This window comes from Bos javanicus, chromosome 19, assembly GCF_032452875.1.
Source record: "Bos javanicus breed banteng chromosome 19, ARS-OSU_banteng_1.0, whole genome shotgun sequence".
NCBI lineage: Eukaryota > Metazoa > Chordata > Mammalia > Artiodactyla > Bovidae > Bos > Bos javanicus.
Window position 1 is genome coordinate 51686969 of NC_083886.1, and position 18977 is coordinate 51705945.

General features: G+C 53.3%; 1 protein-coding gene across 1 annotated transcript; it reads left to right on the plus strand.

The window, feature by feature from the left end:
* The first annotated feature begins 252 nt into the window (after nt 1-252).
* On the plus strand, nt 253-2601 carry LOC133231624 (testis-expressed protein 19.2-like). The gene is made up of 2 exons (XM_061389984.1): nt 253-652; nt 911-2601. Exon 2 carries the CDS (start codon nt 1169-1171, stop codon nt 2222-2224), a length of 1056 nt encoding a protein of 351 aa, XP_061245968.1. The 5' UTR covers nt 253-652; nt 911-1168; the 3' UTR covers nt 2225-2601.
* Nucleotides 2602-18977: the final 16376 nt, after the last annotated feature.

Below are 18977 nucleotides of genomic sequence, written 5' to 3' on the forward strand. Positions count from 1 at the left end.
AACAAAGGAGGAATCCATTTCGACCACTGAAGGACAGGGCCCTTGACCAAGCAGGTCGCCCAGGACCCAGAATGGGGCAATGACCATAAGGGAGATGCTCACCCACACAATTTCAGAAACCTGTGGATTGAAAGAGTGATGGGGAGAGTCTTCTCACCCCTCTAGGAGAGAATATCACAGACACAATCACCTTGGGGACGGGGTTAGGGGGATAAGACTGCCCTCCCTGGAGGCTGCGCAGACTCTTCTGGGATGGGGGTGGGGAGGGAGGATGACTCAGCAGTTTCATTTCCTGGTGGGCTGAGGCTCATGGGAAATAGGCAAATGAGCCCAGAGCACCATGGGGAATGGCCCTTTAAATGCTCAGGCTGGCTCTGGTCCCTCCTTTCCCCTCAGGGTTACCCACAGGAGGGAGGCACCAGGGAGGGTGAGAGCCCTTTGGAGTAAGAAGTGTGTCTGGGGCCTACAGGTTGGCAGAGTGTGGGGCTTGGAGGCTGAAAAGCCCCAGGTTCCAGTGTGGCCTCAGGCCAGGCGGGCCCGCTCAGGTGCAGGTGGTTCTGTTACGCTCCATCTGGTTCAGTCAGGTTAACCATTTGGTTAGATTCTGATAAGTTCCCTCAGGTTCTGACAGATTCTCTCAGGTTGTCTCAGGGTAAGTCAGGTTCTGTCAGGTTCCCTTAGTTTCCCCCAGGTGAGGCTGATGGGGTATCAGGATCCCTAAGATGGGGTGGGGATGGGGAGTTGGAGGGGTGAGAGGAGGCTGTGTGGTTCACAGGCCCCAGGTCAGCTAAACTGAGCAGAGACAGGGTAAAAGGGCTGGGTCTGAGCCCAAGGCCCCGCTGTGCCCTGCTCCTCCTGCAGGGCATCTGCTCCCACCTGCCTGCCCTAACCTCACTGCTTTTCTTTGCAGCTCCCAGAGAACAGAACGCTTGCATCAGCTGAAGTTAATTCCAGAGTTTCTTCCCTTCCAACCTCTATTTTGACTCAGTTCATCCACCGCCACCCCAAATTCTTCTCCTGGTGATCCTCATCTTTCTCCTCCCTGTTCTCTTGCCCCTCCTCCCTGCCCCTTACACCTTACTGGGCCCCCACCTGTGGGCCAGACCCCCTAAGATCACAGCCAACCCCGCTCCTGCTGTCTCTCTCTCAGGAGGCAGGCAGCTTGGCCATGTGCCCTCCAGTCAGCAAGCAGTATGTGGCGGAGGGCCTGTCCTACCTCTACGTGTCCTGGATGTATCAGCTTCAACATGGCAGCCAGCTAAGGCTCTGCTTCGCTTGCTTCAAGGTTGCCTTTCTGGACTTTAAACGGATGCTGGAGTCAGAAGACTGGGAAGATGAAGATTGGGACTCTGAGCTGATGGACGATTCTGAGGCATGGTCTGAGCAGGGGTCATCCTCGGGGATGGGGCCAAGCTGGGGGCAGGGCCAAGGGCAGCCTGCACAGGGCGGGGCTGTGGGCTGGGGGTCAGGCACCCTGGCATCAGGCCCTGTGGAGTCAGAAGATGTGGGCTTGCACAATCATACTGTGCCCACCGAGCTGCAGCCTCAGGATGCGGTACCTCTGGGCCTGGGTGCTGAAGATGCTGACTGGACCCAGGGCCTTCCCTGGCGACTTGAGGGACTCCCTACCTGCTCCCACTGGCCAAGCCCCCTTCCTCCATGGCGGGGTTTTTTCAAAGTGGACCTGCCCCTGGGGGAGCCCATGGTACTGGAGCTGGGCACCACCCAGAACATGGACCCTGCTGAGACTAAGGCCTGGTTACTGGACCTGCAGGTCCTCTCCCTGGTGGGCTGCTGTGATGTCATCTACGTCCAGAAGATGAAGCCAAGAAGGGCCTGGAGGACCCCAGGCCAGTGTTGGAAACTGCTGCTGGAGCCTGATGAGTGGTGGGTGGTGAGACTCCAAGATGCACCCCAGATGCAAGACCTGCACCACTGGAAGCTAAGCATTCTGGAATCCCCTTCTCTGGAGCAGAATGTAGATCTGGTGCCTGCGGACTTGGTCCTGCTTAAGAGGGGACTCACCATCCTCTCTTTTTCACCCTGGGCCAAGAGAGAGGCAGCAGAGGGGGACTCAGCCTCTAGGCCACAGTCTTCCACCCAAGGAGGGGATGCCGGCACCAGTGGGCTCAGAGAGCCTGGGGAGAACCTGGCTGCTGTGGGAGCCTCGGCCCTGGGAGAGCTGCCACATTCCCAGCCCCTCAACCCAGGGTCCCAGAACTGAGGGACTGAGGTCCATGTGGTCACCATTGTTCTGGCTTCCCTAGGACACCAGAGGCTGGGAAGGAACTGACCTCTCCACAACAGCCAGGGTAGCCATTAACAATGAATGAGGTCTTGGGCCTGGAGAGGAACAATGGTGAGTGGTCCAGAGACTGAGAAATGGGGCCTACTGCAGCATCAGGAGAAAGGGACACAAATACCTATAAGTGGGAGGGAAGTTCTCTGTCAGATGTCATGGAGTTAGGAATCTGAGCTATTCGGGATGTGCTGGGTGAATGGATGCTGTGCAATGTGTGAAGAAGGGAACAGGGAATCGATTTGGGTAACAGCCCTACCCTGGGGAGGGATGTCTGAAGTGTAACTCACTCCCGGGAACATGGTGGTAGAGTCAGGACCACAGGGATATGTGCTTGTCTTTACTCAGTGGGCTCTGGGCTCCACAGGACCCGGTTATCAGCACTGAGGACTCTGCAGTGTGAGAGACCTTGTTTCAAAGACTGGCTATTTTATGTGGTTTGGCTACTTAGTTTCTGTCTCTTTGTGTGTCATTTTAAACTAAATAAAGTCATAGAGTTTGCAACAAGGTGTTGTTCAGAGCTCTTCTGCAGAAAATCTTTGTTGGTTCTCCTTGTCCTGTCCCTCTCAGGGACAAATCAATCCTAGCACCCCTACTTCATGAGTCACAGTTGTCCAGGATGGCTAAGAATCTTTAGCTTCTAGATTAGTGATGGTTACGAAACCTAGGGTCACCCTGTGTGGGAAAGATGGATGCAAAGGTGTGTGTGTGTGCTCAGTCCTATCTGACTCTGCAACCTTATGGACTGTAACCTGCCAGGCTCTTCTGTCCATGGGATTCTCCAGGCAAGAATACTGGAGTGGGTAGCCATTCCCTTTTCCAATTTCCAGGGGAACTTCCCGACCCAGGGATCGAATCCGGGTCTCCTGCATTGAGGGTGGATTCTTTACCATCTGAGCCTCCAGGGAAGCCACAGAGTGTACCTTGAAAATGCCTTTGCATCTGGCTGATACTCCTCCAGTGTTTGGGGTTCCCAGCCACATCCCAGGGCCACACAGACCAACTGTGCTTACTGTATTTAATTCCATGGAACGTAGCAATATTGTTTACTTTCTTTCATAAAGTTTATGTGGGCAGCTAGCAGCCGAAATCAGATATAGGAAAATGTCCATCTCCCCATCATGGCTGGAAGCCATCTATTCTTGCAAAGAGTTCTGGATTCGGACCACCTGCCCTCGCAGTTCATGCTGAGCGAGCCCATCTCCCCATGTAGGAAGAGAGTGGCTGTGGGGTCACACCCCTTGTCTCACGGGTGCCTCAGGCAGGCAGGGTCACTGCAGGCTGGGTGGGGGGTGGCAAGTGAGGGGGCGGAAGGGGCTGGGCGCCTGTCAGCACTGTCACTGAGAGTTGTTTGCCATCCATGGCTCCCTGCTCCCACCACTGGCAGAAAGCTCAGTCTTGTCACTTCCAGCAAGAGTCAGGCCGTGACCTCTGCCAGCAGCCCAGTGTGCCATGGGCGTGGCCCTGTCAGTGCTCCCCGCCCTGCTGCCTAGAGACATGTGGAAGTCAGGGTGCCTGTGGAGTTGGGGCCACAGGCTCCCCTGCTGGAAGGTTCCCAGGGAGGGAAGGCAGCAGCACGCCTCTGCTCAGATTCCCGCTGACTCGCGCCCGCTGCCTCCCCAGGGCGCAGGCAGGGGGAGGCTCACCTTCCACCCTGGCTTTCAGGTCTCCGCGGGTCCCCCTGCCACCACCTGCAGGAACGGATGCTGCCCTGTGAGCCAGGCAGGGGTTCCCCTGGTTCCCGTGAGGCACAGAGAGGGCCTGAGCCCTGTGACCTGGGCCCAGCTCCCTGCCCCTGCCTACCAGGCCACCGAGTGGACTTAGGATTCATGCTTCTGGGGTGCATGGGTTAAGGAAAGTCTCTGATCCTAAAGGCCTGAGTGATGCTGATCTGGTGAAACCTCTCACTCTGGCCCCACCTGAGAAACGGAGAGGTGGCCCCGCGGATATGGAATCCATTAGCCATAGACCTTCACTTAAATACACCAAGCACCAAAGACGTAAACCTGGGGTGCTTCTGGTAGACTTTCTTTTTTTCTCTCACCACCTGTAAAAAGAGCATCTCCTTCAAAACACACATTCCAGGAAGCTAATAGAAAAGGCTGAGGATTAAACATTCTGGGCAAACCATAGCAATGCGGCCTCAGTGACTGGCGGCCTGCCCTCATGGAGACCGGGCTCGTCACTGGCTGTCATCTGAGTGAATGGCTGAGGCGCTTGATGAATAACACGTGTTTTCTGTTAAAATCCATTTCTAAGGTTTATTTCAGTTTATTTGTTTTGAAGTCAGAGAAAACCCAAACTTGTACGGAGAATGAGCTGGGAGGTTCAGACATTCGACACAGGCACAGGTCACACTCACTCAGCTTGCGCTCCATGACGGTCCTGCCCACAGGCTGTAGACGGGCCTGCACTGGAGAAACCGCAGGACGTATGTGGGCAGCTCTCGTCACCGCCATGGACCCTGTTGCTGGACACGGTGCGGGATGCCATGAGGGGACATCCTGAAGGGAATCACGAGGGGACCCAAAGAGGAGTCACTACGAAGGGATAATCATGAGAGGATGCCACAAGGAGACACCATGAGGGAAACATCATGAGGGGATGTCATGAGAGGACACCATGAGGGCAGCCGTGAAGGGAACATCATGAGGAGCCGCCATGGGGCAAACCGTTGGGTACACTATGAGGGGAACAGGATCAGGGATGCCACGAGGGGATAGTAAGGAGGAGACCCCGCGAGGAAAGAAACATCATCCGGGGAAGCCAGGAGGGAACAACCTGAGGAGAAGCCATGAGGAGAGTATCAAGGGGAACAGCCATGTGGGGAACTTGAGGGGAACCGTGAGAGGATTCTCTGAGGGGATATCAGGGGAGTGTGCCATGAGGGGACATTGACAGGTACACAAACGGTCCCACGGAGGCATAGCCATGTCTCCTACTTTACCTAATGGCTCAGCTCCCAGCTCCATGTGGGAAGAATATGCCCACCACTGGCTGAATGAGGACCTCGCCTGGAAGCAGCAGCATAGATATGAAAGGACCCTCTTCACAGGTGCCCCTGTTCCTGCTGTGCATTGCACTTTTGTTTAAAGACCCACGACTAGACAAAACCAGCACATAAACACAAAACTGAATCACACCCATAAATCTTTGGGTGGTGGGAGGATTATGGAAACTGAGGGCTTCCAGGAACCCTTGGCCGGCCCCACTGGCCTGTGGCAGGCCCCTCAAGTTCCTGGGGATCCTAACGACACGGAGGAGCAGCCCTGGGGCAGCAGCATCCGCTCCCAGGCCTGGGACTCTGGTGCTGACTTACTGTTTGCCAATGGCATCTCCTGGTGGTGACTTCAGGCTACATGGACTGGTGTGTTCCCACCCCAAACCACAGCCTCGAGAAAGTAGCCCCAGCCCAGTGCTGGCCTGGCTCTCATCAGAACCAAAACTAAGAGCCTGTCTTTGAAAACGTCTGAGAACTCCTGACTCTGATCTGTCAGGCCTCTGTTTTCTGATCTGTGGAATCAGGATGCTGCATCCTCAGCGTCCATTGTTCTCTCCCGGCAGAGCCCTGTCTGGTGGGTTGGGAACACGTGGAAGCCATCCCCAGGCCAGCTCTGCTGCATCAGCAGCCCCACAGATCTGCTGTGAGTGTGCAGGTGTGTCACGTCTGTGAGTGCGGGTGTGCAGTGTCTAGGTGTGCATGCATGTGTCCCTGGTGTTAGGTGTGTTCCCAGGGCCCTTGGAGCAAGTACCATGGTTCCTGGATCCCTCGTGCCTCGGCCAGGTCTAGTGACTGCAAGTCAATAGAAGACCTGATTAATAACCACAGGACCTTGAGATGCAGAGGGCTGGACCCCAAAGGCAGGAACCACACACTTAGAGGACTGAGAACCAGATGTTGGCCAAGGCCACTTTTGGGAAGGATTTTCTGCTTATCTGCATTTTCCAAGGCTTCTAAAATGAACATGAACTTCTGTGGAAATAAGAAACACACAACTGTAACATTCTCAGCCAGTCTGTAGCCTATGTCCACAGTCTGGGTGAAGCAGAGACACGGAGAAGCATCAAGAAGGGCAAAGGGGCAACCCATCCAGCCTTCCCCTGCAGATGGAAACCCCAGGCCATGCACAAGCCTGTGAGTGGGGTGCGGGTGTGTGGGTGCTGTGTCACTGTGCTGGGTTCGACAGCAAAGGGGCGGGGGGCGGTGTTAGGGAAATAACAACGGAGGAAGGCTTGTTCAGGTTTCAGAGGCCGGAGAACAGGCCTCTGACTGACTTCTGATCTTGCCTGGAGTATGTGCCTGCTTGCAAACACACAAATTGTTACCAGCAAGTCAAGTGGCACTTTGGATAAGAAAGGGAACGGGGCTTGGATTTTCTTGAGCCCCTGGAGTTCTGGCCAACTCCCTGGGGTCTGGAAAATCTCCTGACTCACAAGGTGAAACAAACAACAATGTAAAAGGTGAAGGAAAACCAGAGCTGCATTGTTGCACACCCACGGATGATGGTATCAGCTACATCCTGGGATTCCAAGTGGGAGCCTCCAAAACTGCAATTTGATGTCTCACCTGGGTGATGCGGACCTTTTCCCAACCGGGACTCCATATGCTGTTACCAAGGGACCTTCCAGCTCTGTTTAAGTCTGGATGTTGGTCGGCCCCATGTGGTGATGTATGTGGTGTTACTTTTCTCTATTGTTTCTATTTCTCTTCTTTTAAGGGCTGTATATTGAAATTAAGCCAAATACTCTTCTAGTAAATATTGAAATTGTTTATTGTGTGAGAAGTGGTTTCTTTTGTTAATGAATCCTTCAAACCATAAACAAAAGTAAAACTTTCAGCAAAATGGTGAGGGGAGGGGATGGCTCCGAGGTCACCCAGCCAGATGTGATGCGGCACCATCCTTGAGGACTGTTTTACCTCTCTGTGACAATTGAGATTCTCTGCAATCTCAACAGACTGTCCTGGCAGCATAGGTGCCCATGAACACTCCCTATGATGCCGGAAAAAGTGATACTGCGGCAGGGGATGGTTTCCAAATTGGGTCCTGGAGCTCATCTTTGTACTAAGACTCCAGGAACAGTCATGCTTGTCTGGGGTTCATCCTTTGCTAGGACACATATGACATGTGTGTGCTTACCACAGGGCATCCAACCCTGAGACACTGTGAGGCCAGTGCCAAGAAACTTCAAAACAGCCGAGTTCATGCCAGACTGGTGGGGCTCAGGGCCCCCACAGCTGGGTGTGGCCTCTCAGCTGGACTCCAGTCTGGGTCAGGCCCCCTGAGAACTGGAGAAACAGAAGGTGCCGTGTCAGAATCCAAGGCCCTGAATCCTCAGCCAAAGGTCACTCTCATGTGGAGAAACCTCTGCAGCCTGTTCAGGGTCTGGTGTTGACTGGTTCACACCAGTGGGCATCTTGCCCTGAAAAAGACACTCTCTGCTCTAACTTTCCAGTCACCACCAGATACCTCCTCGACTGAGCATCGTTTCTGCTTTGGCCCAGTCTCTTCATTCTTTCTGGAACTATTAGTAATTGTCCTCTGCTCGTCCTGCTCTTGCCCAGTATCATATTGAACACCTGATCTGGGCCTGGGGTGCGGTGGGGCGCTCATCGGGTATCATACTTTTTGCCTTTGCATACTGTTCATGGGGTCCTCATGGCAAGAATACTGGGAGGAGTTTCCATTTCCTCCTCCAGTGGACCAATTTTGTCAGAACCCTTCACTATGTCCTGTCTCTCTTGTGTGGCCCCAGGTGGCATGACTCACAGCTTCACTGAGTTACACAAGCCCCTTCACCATGACAGGGCTGGGATCCATGAAGGGGCTAAGAAGGTGTATGTGCCATAATCCTGATGCTGGAGATTCTTAAAGGTGGTTTCTCAAACCCCTCAGTAGAGGCAGTGGCTGGTGTGTGCTCTTATGGTGGACTTTGCTTCTTGGGATTAGGTGGCAAGTCCTTTTCATTCTTTCCTGATTCTGCAGAAAGAGAAATTGTAGGAGCAAGTCCTCGGAACACTCCAGCTTCTAGAAGCACAGTCTTCAGTACCCCGGCTCGTCTTTGCCACAGTAGAAAGGAGGCCACCATAGTGATGACTCGGGAGAGGGCTGGGTAATTGGCCTGGTGGGTGGAGGTCACACCCTAAAACACAATCTCTTTACACCCAAGCCTTTCGAACAGATCGAGTAATGGGGCAGAGTGACACGCTTCCCTGTGGAGGGATGGGGCCTGCCTGGGGAGGAGGAAACGTGCCTTGTGCCAGCTACCCCACGCACGGCCCTTGCTTAAAGCTGCAAATTCTGCTCCTTTTTGGAAAGCAAAACTAGATGTTGGACTCTCAGGACATTTGGGCTAAAATGTACTCACATACTCAGACCCAGACGACGCAGGAATTCTCTGTCAATTTAAATGCCATCTCTCAGGAATCGAAGTTTAAAAGTTATATATACCAATGGCTTGGGGAAAACAGGATTTGTGGGTCTTAGAAGATGTTTCCCCTTTTGCAACAGTCTTATAATTAGGAAAAGCGCTAAGAAAGAAGCTATTAAACCATGTACGTGGTCTCCAATCTAAGCTGCGGGCAATGAGACAAGGAAGCACATTGCCCAGGTGTTAGGAAACCAACACCGAGAGGGCCAGGAATGCGGTGCAGGAGGTCATAGAATCACTCACTAATTAAAGCCATTGCTGCCCCCACACCCCCCAGGCTTGGCTTCCAAGCCACTGCTGGAGGAAACGGGAGAGACAGGGTGGAAATGGAACAAAGGGGCCGGGCTGGTTGCTGCCCTGATTCTGGTCACTTGCGTTTGAAGGAGGAGGAGGAACTTGCTGCTTTCGCAATAGATTGCCAAGCTCCACATTTCTTCCCTGTGATCTTGACTTTCCAATGTATCCTGATCCCAATGTATGGTGGATCACGGTGCATTTTTTTAGAACCTCATCCTAAGGCCTCCCTGTCTCTGGAAACCCTTCCACACCTGTGCCGTTGGCGCCCTCTGCCGGGTGTCTCAGCAACTTACAGGTTCATCATGCCCTCGCCCCGGGGGACAGGTGTGCTTTCCAGGCTCCCCTAAGGAAACTGGTCAAAGGAGTGTCCCAAAATAAAACCTGGCAGGGAAAGTGCATCAGATGTCGGGTGGGTGAGTTGGAGAAGGAGAGCGAGATGAAGAAAGGTTGTGGGGTGATGGCCAGGGCAGGACGGTGGCAGCAGCCAGCACGAGGAATTGCAGGAGACCTCACGGAGAGACCTCAGCCCTGACGACCCCTTTTCCCTGGCCAGCAGGTGGGGGCCCATTCCTCCAGCTCTGGGTCCTTTTTGTGTGTCCTGAGGCTCCAGTATCTTCCATCCCTCCAACCACTGGGACTCAGAACTGAAATAGAAACCCAAATCTCACTTTTCCACCATGAAGACAGGTTAACCTGAAGCCCCTCAAAGGAAACACGAATCAGAAAGTCAGAAGGCTTTAGCTCTAATGCAAAAAAAACGTGAGTCCTCTGGGCGTCTCAGGCCTTGATTCCCCAGTTCTGTGCTGTGATCTGCCCTGACTGTGTGTCCTGCAGGGTGATAGAGAGAGCTCTGGCCACTGATCAGCCCTTGAAGCTGAGGCCCCTCTCCTCTTGGCTCCAGCCACAGGGGAAGGTTTTGCCCCTGGGAGGGCTGGCCACCATGCCTGCCTGTGGAGTGGGGTTGGACCCACCTGAAACAAATCTGTGGCCACCAGGTTTGTGAGGAGTGGGCCAGCATGGGGCATGGCTCCTGGACACCTCCCCCTGTGTGGTCCAGGAGCAGCAGCTGCTGGTGAGCAGCACACAGCATCGCCGCTGTCCAGACCTGCGGAACAAAGCCACATGTGACCAGGTGCTCCAGGGATGCACAGGCAGGAGACAGGTTGATCACACCAGCACTATCCTGAGATCTGATGTGGTCTCCTGTGTGTTTATGAGCGGTGGGCTGCCCTCTCTTCTGCAGCAGTGCTTAATTCTAAAATTTTGAAAATTTTAACCCCAAACCTGTCTTGGAGCTTTATTCATTGTCTGACTCCAGCAGCAGAGATTGCTCCCAGCCCCGTGGCTCCATGGCATGCACCATGTGAGCATACGTGAGCCCGTGTTTGTGAGAGCGCCCGGCTGTGGGTCTAGTCGAGCCCGAGGGCAGTGGCCACCATCATGGGGCAGGTGGGCTAATGGAACTGCACGGTGAGCCCAGCAGGACAGCACTGGGTGCTTTGGGGCAACCTCCTGTGGCATGAGGGGCTCCAGCCACACTGAGCTCCAAGGTCAAGTCGCTCTGCAGAGTCTCAATGCTGTCTAAGTAAAGATTGAACATAAGACAAAAAAGAAAATGATACATGCAAGTGTGTCGAAGTCTGTTTTGAGTAAACGGTGTAGATCTGGGTTGGAAGAGACACGGGGCAGAAGTGACCCGGGCGCTCCCTATCCTCCGTGAACTGCCCTGCAACATGACAGCGACACGTGCAGCCAGGGCAGGCCCAAGTGTGATGCTGACGATGACAGTGTCACCAGCTGCAGGGGCCTCTGGCTGCCTGCACCCCTGAATGACCGTGTGGCACCGGCCCCCTGAACAGGCTCCCAGGGTATGGGTGGAGTCCCCTGTATCCACAGATCCCCCACTGCAGACCGTCACCAGGAGGCCACTCTTCCAACAGAGGGCGTGGGCAGCCAAGGGAGACCAGGTCAGGTGCATATGTGCACGGGGGATCACCCACACACGAGTCTCCCTCACCATGAGCAGACCCTCAGACCAGGCCCCCCAGGTATGCTGACTCAGACCTGCCAACAAGGGGCCCAGTTCAGAATCGTATTCCACGCCCCCTCCACCCGACAGCAGCTGCCCCCGAGGCCTGTCCAGTTAGAGCCAGACATGAAACAACGGACTGGTTCCTTATTGGGAAAGGAGTACGTCAAGGCTGTATATTGTCATCCTGCATATTTAACTTATATTCAGAGTACATTGTGCAAAATCCTGGGCTGGTTGAAGCACAAGCCAGAATCAACATTGCTAGGATTAACATCAGAGAAGGCAATGGCACCCCACTCTAGTACTCTTGCCTGGAAAATCCCATGGATGGAAGAGCCTGGTAGGCTGCAGTCCATGGGGTCGCTAAGAGTCGAACACGACCGAGCGACTTCCCTTTCACTTTTCACTTTCATGCATTGGAGAAGGAAATGGCAACCCACTCCTGTGTTCTTGCCTGGAGAATCCCAGGGGCGGGGGAGCCTGGTGGGCTGCCGTCTATGGGGTCACACAGAGTCAGACATGACTGAAGTGACTTAGCAGCAGCAGCAGGATTAACATCAATAATCTCAGCTATGCAGATGACACCACCCTTATGGCAGAAAGTGAATGGGAACTAAAGAGCCTCTTGATGAGAATGAAAGAAGAGAGTGAAAAAGCTGGCTTAAACACGCTATTCAAGAGACTAAGGTCATGGCATCTGGTCCCATCAGTCCAGTTCAGTTCAGTTGCTCAGTCGTGTATGGCTCTTTGCCACCCCATGGACAGCAGCATTCCAGGACTTCCTGTCATTCACCAACTCCCAGAGTTAACTCAAACTCATGTCATTTGAGTCGGTGATGCCATCCAACCATCTCATCCTCTGTCATCCCCTTCTCCTCCCGTCTTCAATTTTTCCCAGGTTCAGGGTCTTTTAAATGAGTCAGCTCTTCACATCAGGTGGCCAAAGTATTGGACTTTCAGCTTCAACATTAGTCCTTCCAATGAATATTCAGGACTGATTTCCTTTCGTATGGTCTAGTTGGATCTCCTTGCAATCCAAGGGACTCTCAAGTGTCTTCTTCAACACCAGAGTTCAAAAGCATTAATTCCTTGGTGCTCTGCTTTCTTTATGATCCAACCCTCCCATCTATACATGACTACTGGAAAAACCATAACCTTGACTTTGTTGGCAAAGTAGTGTCTCTGCTTTTTCATATGCTGTCTAGCTTAGTCATAACTTTTCTTCCAAGGAGTAAACATCTTTTAATTTCCAGGCTGCAGTCACTGGTCCCATCACTCATGGCAAATCGATGGGGAAACAATGGAAACAGTGACAGACTTTATTTCTTGGGCTTTACAATCACTGTAGATGGTGACTGCAGCCGTGAAATTAAAAGACATTTGCTCCTTGAAAGAAAACCTATGACCAACCTAGACAGCATATGAAAAAGCAGAGACATTACTTTGCCAACAAAGATCCATCTAGTCAAAGCTATGGTTTTTCTAGCAGTCATGTATGGATGTGAGAGTTGGATCATAAAGAAAGCTGAGCACCAAAGAATTGATGCTTTTGAACTGTGATGTTGGAGAAGACTCTTGAGAGTCCCTTGAACTGCAAGGACATCCAACCAGTCCATCCTAAAGGAAATCAGTCCTGAATATTCATTGGAAGGACTGATGCTGAAACTGAAGCTCCAACACTTTTGCCCCTTGATGCTAAGAGTCAGTTCTTTTCTGGGAAAGATTGAAGTCAGGAGGAGAAAGAGACAGCAGAGGATGAGATGGTTGGATGGCATCACCGACTCCATGGAAATGAGTTTGAGCAAGCTCTGGGATTTGGTGATGGACAGGGAAGCCTGGCACACTGCAGTCCATGGGGTCACAAAGAGTCAGACATGACTGAATGACTGATCTGATCCTGAGAAGGCCTGCCTGGGTGGTAGGGGCCTCCTCCAGTGAGCCTGGTCCCCGTCTGGGCTCACAGCCTGAACACCCAGCACCTGCATCCTCGAGCAGGTGCCCACATTTCCAGCTTCTTCTGATTTTAGGCAAGAGGACACAGACAGCCTGTCAGACGAGAACTGTTTCCCAGAACAGTGGGCACAGTTCAGGGCAGCATGGTGAGCCTGGGGGAAGCAGGGAGAGGCTGTCCGGCTGATTCAGCTCTTCTGTGCAGATGCTGCTGAGGCTCGGCTCTACAAGGAAACATGGACCAGTTGTAAACAGTGTGGGAGGAACTCACCAGCACCCAACCCTGACAGCTCTCCTCACCTGCCTCCCAGTCCTCTCAGCTTTCTGGCAGGATAGCCCTCACAGGCACACGGAGACAGGAGGCTGGGCTGCTCCGCGGGCTGGCCATTCTGTCAAGGCCCTTGTCTAGTCCCTAGTCTGGCTTCTGAGACAGGATGACCTCCCGCTCCCGACAAGTGCCTTCCCCACCCACCTCCCCTCCCCCCAGCAGAGTGCAAGCCAGAGACGTGCAGGAGGGATGAGTATTCCAGGCCCAAGGCCACGTCATTGGTTCCAGGTCCACGTGTTCCTCTGGGTGTGTGAGTCGCTCAGTCCTGTCCAACTCTTAGTGACCCCATGGACTGTTGCCCGCCAGGCTTCTCTGCCCACAGAGTTCTCCAGGCAAGAATACTGGAGTGGGTTGCCATTCCCTCTTCCAGGGATTCTTCCCGACCCAGGGAGGGAAACTGAGTCTCCTACATTGCAGGCAGAGTCTTTACCATCTGAGCCACCAGGGAATCCCATCTGCTCCTTTAGTAGCAAACAATCTCCACATTCTTTTAGCCTCTGAATGCTTTTTTGAACCCTTTATCAGCTGAGCCAGTGAAAATCCAACGGCAAAATGGCAACTGGGTGGCCGATACTCCATGCGCGAAAACGATGGAGTGAAGGAGTGTGGGGCCTTCATTCTCATGCCACCAGTCAAGTCCCGAGATTTTGTGCCAAATGGCAACAAACCGGGATTTGTGACTAGTGTGCATATTTTATGAAGCAGGTGGGACTCAGTGCTCTCCAAAAACCTTACTCCCCTCCTTTATTTAGCAGTCTGCCTCCAAAAGCTTCCCAGGTGACTCAGAGATAGAGAATCTGTCTACCCAGCAAGAGAGGCAAGTTTGGTCCCTGGGTAGAGAAGACCCCTGGAGAAGGGAATGGCAACATACTCCAGGATTCTGCCTGGGAAATCTCAGGGATGGAGGAGCCTGATGGTCTACCGTCCATGACATCGTAAAACAGTTGGACTCAACTCAGCAAATAAAACAGCAGCAGCTACCTCCAAAGTGGGGAGGGGCTGGGGGGCTGGCTCTGTAAACATATGTTCCTCTGCCCCAGGGACACCCATGGCTGCTGAGCAGCCTTCACGGAGACCCCACTGTGTTTGGAATGGCTGGCCTTCACCCCGCTGGAAGAGCAGGGACCTCGTCAGAACAAAACACCCTTGTTTACCGACCCCTCAAAGAAGGGAACTGCACGCTCTCTCCCTCCCTCACCCCCACCCCAGGGGGCCCAGCCTCAGTGTGGACAGTCCCCTGGGATTCCCATGAAGCCTGAGTAGCTGGCTGGGCTCTGTTCTCAGCCTGTGGACCTCCCCCTCAGGCTGACTCTGGCACATTCCGGAAGGTGGGGACCTGAACCCTCAGGTGTGTGCTGACCAGCTGAGGCCCAGGCTCTGGACCTGTCCCCAGGGCACCTGCCCTACCTGCTCACAGTCCTCCTCGGGCCCCTTGTGGGAAAACACCCAATTTTAAACTTTGACCCTCAGTCACTCTCAGACCTGGTGGCCTCTGGCCTGTATGTTCTAGCCCTGGGTCAGGACGCTCTGCCAGGAGGGGAGGTCAGAGTTCAAATGAGGATGCAGAGGAAGAAAGCACTGCCCCAGGCTTGGGGTGAGGAGGGGGAGGACAGGAGGGGCATCTGTGCTCCTGGAGTGTCCTGGCGCTGACGGCCAATCTTCTCAGGCCAGGAGGGTGGGAAGACCCTTGAACCTTCTGACCCCTACTCAAGGCTGAGTGAGCCTCTGAACAGGGTGGCATTGGGGGAGTGTCCTGGGTGGATGCAGTTGACTAAAAGAAAACCACACAGTGAAAGAGCTATGATGGAGTGAGAGAATCTGTCCCAAGAGATGGGGGAGGCCAGTTTGTGGGGCTTCTGGCCAGGAGTACATGTGGGCTTTCCTGGTGCTCTAGTGGTAAAGAACCCGCCTACCAATGCAGGAACCGTAAGAGACCTGGGTTCGATCTCTGGGTTAGGAAGATGCCCTGGAGGAGAGCATGGGAACCCACCCCAGTATTCTTGCCTGGAGAATCCCATGACTACAGGCCATAGGGTCGCGGAGTCGGACACGACTGAAATGACTTGGCATGATGCACAGATGATGAAGGATACGTCTGGGTGAAGGTGACTCTACTGCTTGCCACAGAGAACAGATATATCACAAGTTAAGGGTGACGGTGCTTTTCTTTGGAAAAATGCAAGCAGGTGGGGTCAGTGAAATTCTTCCTGAGACACGCATCTAACCATCTAAGGGGTTGCTTGTCCAGATACACAGAGTCCGTTAACGTCTCTAATTCCTGTCTGAGCACAGAAGTGCACTGTGAGTCCGCGGCTGCAGTGTATCAACCTTTGCAGAACAGGACAGTGAGCAAGACACTCTGTGCTCCTCTTTTGTGTGCCGGGTCAAGCCCAGCAGGCTGCAGCCCTCAGCTGAGTCACTCAGGGATGGCCCCTCAGCCTTAGTGGCCATCCAGGAGCCCCTGGGAGCCCCCTCTCTTCTCCAGGTGGTCTTGGGGTGACCTTACACCCAGGAAAGCTAGCATGGTGGTGCCAGGGTCCCACAGCCCCTCCCCTGGGAGAGGCCCCAGATGGGTCAGAAGAGTGAGGTGATGGCCTTCAAAGGACCCAGGGTTTTGCACTTAGAGCCCGTGGGCATTTCAGCCTGGCCCCAGCCCTTCCACCCACTGCCCCGGGGCCTTGGGGAAGCCTAAGATAGCCAAGGAGGGGTCATTCTACTGTCCCTTCTCCTCTCATCAACCCTGCTCTCTCTAACCTAATAAAAACTGCTGTTTATTCTTAAAGAACACAGTATTCCCTGATTACTTGAGCACAGGATTGTTGTAGAAATTCTGGAGGCAAAAAAGTTGAAGAAGATTAAAAACTGTAGTTCTGAGACTCAGACTTACTTCCTGAAGACATTTTATGTTCGTCTAGCTTTTCTGGAAGTGTATGTTTCTATGGATTCAAAAGGAAGGGGCTTCCCAGGTGGCACTAGAACCTGCCTGCCAATTCAGGAGCTATAAGCACATGCAGGCTCGATCCCCGGATCGGGAAGATCTCCTGGAGGATCGCAGGGCAACCCACTTCAGAATTCTTGCCTGGAAAATCCCTTGGACAGAGGAGCCATGTAGGCTGCACGCCATTGGGTCCCAAAGAGTCAGACGCCATTGAAACGAGTTAGCATGTGCGCAGGTACGCATTCAAAGGGAAATTGGGACGATGCTGTCTGCACAGTTGGGGGTTTTAGGCTGCCTGGTTCTGCTGATGCCCTGACAGTACTGTCAGACGTGCTCAGGCTTCACCACAGCCCCTCAGTCCACACCAGACACGTCCACACATAGGAGCAGTTATGGAACGTGTAACTGATGCAGCTGCGGTCACAGGAGCACCCCAACCAGATCCTTTGCTTCCCCGCAGACCCTCAGGTGGTCCCAGGAGCACTGGCTCCTCCAGGCTCAGCGGCACTTCCAGGACCAGGGCCCCTCTCTGCCACACGACAGACCCCAGGGACCCTCCCCCTCGACGACCATTTCAAGCAGCCCCTGAAGAAGGTCTTTCCCAGCTCCTGCCTCCCCAGGAACAGCTGAGGAGTCTCCCTCTGTCCGCAGTGTTCTTTCTGAGATGCCTCTTGGAAACTTCCGCGCAGGGAGGGCATCTCCCGGGATCAGAAGGAGCCGCATCCTGGGCCCTGGCCTGCCCTCTCTTTGGTCTGGATTTAGAGTCTTCTCAGAGAAGCATCCTGATTCTCGGGTAATTCTGGGAATGGAGGCAGAAAGTTGAAAGGAGAGAGCAGACTCTGTGTGTGAAGGTTCCTCCACCACTTCTCTGGGGGTCACATGGGGTGACTGGGGCAAGAGAGAGTCATAGGCCGGGACGTGTGGGCCAGTCTCATGCTCAGTGGGATGAAGGGACACCTCTTTGAAGGGCTCTAACTTTTATGTATGTTTTTGTAACTACATGTCCCTCTCGGGCCTCCTGGTCCAGGGATTTCCCAGGATTGGGGCGAAAGGAGAGAGCAGATTCTGTGTGTGAGTTACTCCAGCATCTTCTCTGGAGGTCACGTGGGGTGACTGGGGCAAGAGAGAGCTGGAAGCCAGGACGTTTGGGCCACTCTCAGGCTCAGTGGGATGAAGGGAAGCCTCTTTGAAGGGCTCTAACTTTTATGTATGTTTTTGTAACTGCATGTCCCTCCCGGGCCTGCTGGTCCAGGGACTTCCCGGGATTGGGGCATAAGCCTCACACTTCCTGGCACTGGTTCCCACTCAGCCCTCCACAAATGTTTGTTGATGGACACAAATCTGAGCAAACTCTGGGAGACAGTGAAGGACGGGGAGCCTGGCATGCTGCTGCCGATGGGGGTCACAGAGTCAGACACAACTTAGCAACCCAACAACAGCTTTTGTAAATGCTGGGCAATGAACAGGTTGTCAGGATGAGGGGGAAGCAGTGCTCTAATGTTTAAATCACCTAGTGAGCCCTTCCCCTTCCAGGCAGAGCTGCCTCCGCCTGGCTACTGTGGCCACTGAATCTCCGTTCCTGTTGCCCCATCAGCAAGGTGACCTAAGTTACACTGACAGTGCTCGTCCCCAGAGGGGAGAGGAGAGCGTCCAGTCGGCGGTGGCCTGCGCACCAGGGTCTGGGCAGCTTGGAGGCATCAGGGACCCTGGAGGGAGCTGTGGGGACCACGTGGCTCAGCCAGACTGGCGGAGCCCACCTCCTCCCTGACTCTGAGGGGCCACTGCAGGAGTTAGGCCCTCAAGACCGAGTTACTCAATGCACGGCGGGGGCGGGGCCAGAGCCAGACCTACCTCATGATCCCTGAAGCAGCAACAAGCACCCCAGTTATAAGCACTTCCATAAGTAAAATGTTATACTATTTCGAAGAAAATAAAAGAACGTTCTGTTAAATGGAAAGGCATATCTGGGTGTTGGTTGAGGAAGGATGAATACTGAAAATGTAATTCTTTCAAAAAATGAAGTGTAAAGACAAATAATTCCCAAGAGCACTGAGGGCTGGGGCAGCTGGGGACAAAATAACCAGATGTTGGAGGAATGCAGCCATTTCAGAAAGCAAACATCATGCTTCCGGGTGACTCCATCAGAAAGAGAAATATTAATGGGTCAAGAATTTTAGTCTTACATTTTAAAACTTAAAATTTCTAAACATGGACATTCCCTGGTTTCTAATGGTTTGGATTTTGCACTTTCACTGCCGTGGTCTGGGTCCAATCGTTAGTTGAAGAATTGAGATCCCACAATTCAATCCGATTGTCCAATCCTGAGCAATGCGATCTGTTCACATGGAGCTTGAAAGTGGAGAACTCCAGGAACTGGCTCTCCTGAAAAACTGCCACCTACTGTTTTCTTTACAATGATCATCTAATGCCCTGTGTCTAATAAAAATATAATAAGGGATTCACTTTCAAGAAAATCATCTTTTGCCCTGAATTCAGGGCAGTTCCTGAAACTCGAGTTCAGTTCAGTTCAGTTCAGTTGCTCAGTCGTGTCCGACTCTTTGTGATCCCATGAACTGCAGTATGCCAGGCCTCCCTGTCCATCACCAAGTCCTGGAGTCCACCCAAACCCATGTCCACTGTGTCGGTGATGCCATCCAAGCATCTCATCCTCTTTCATCCCCTTCTTCTCCTGCCCTCAATCTTT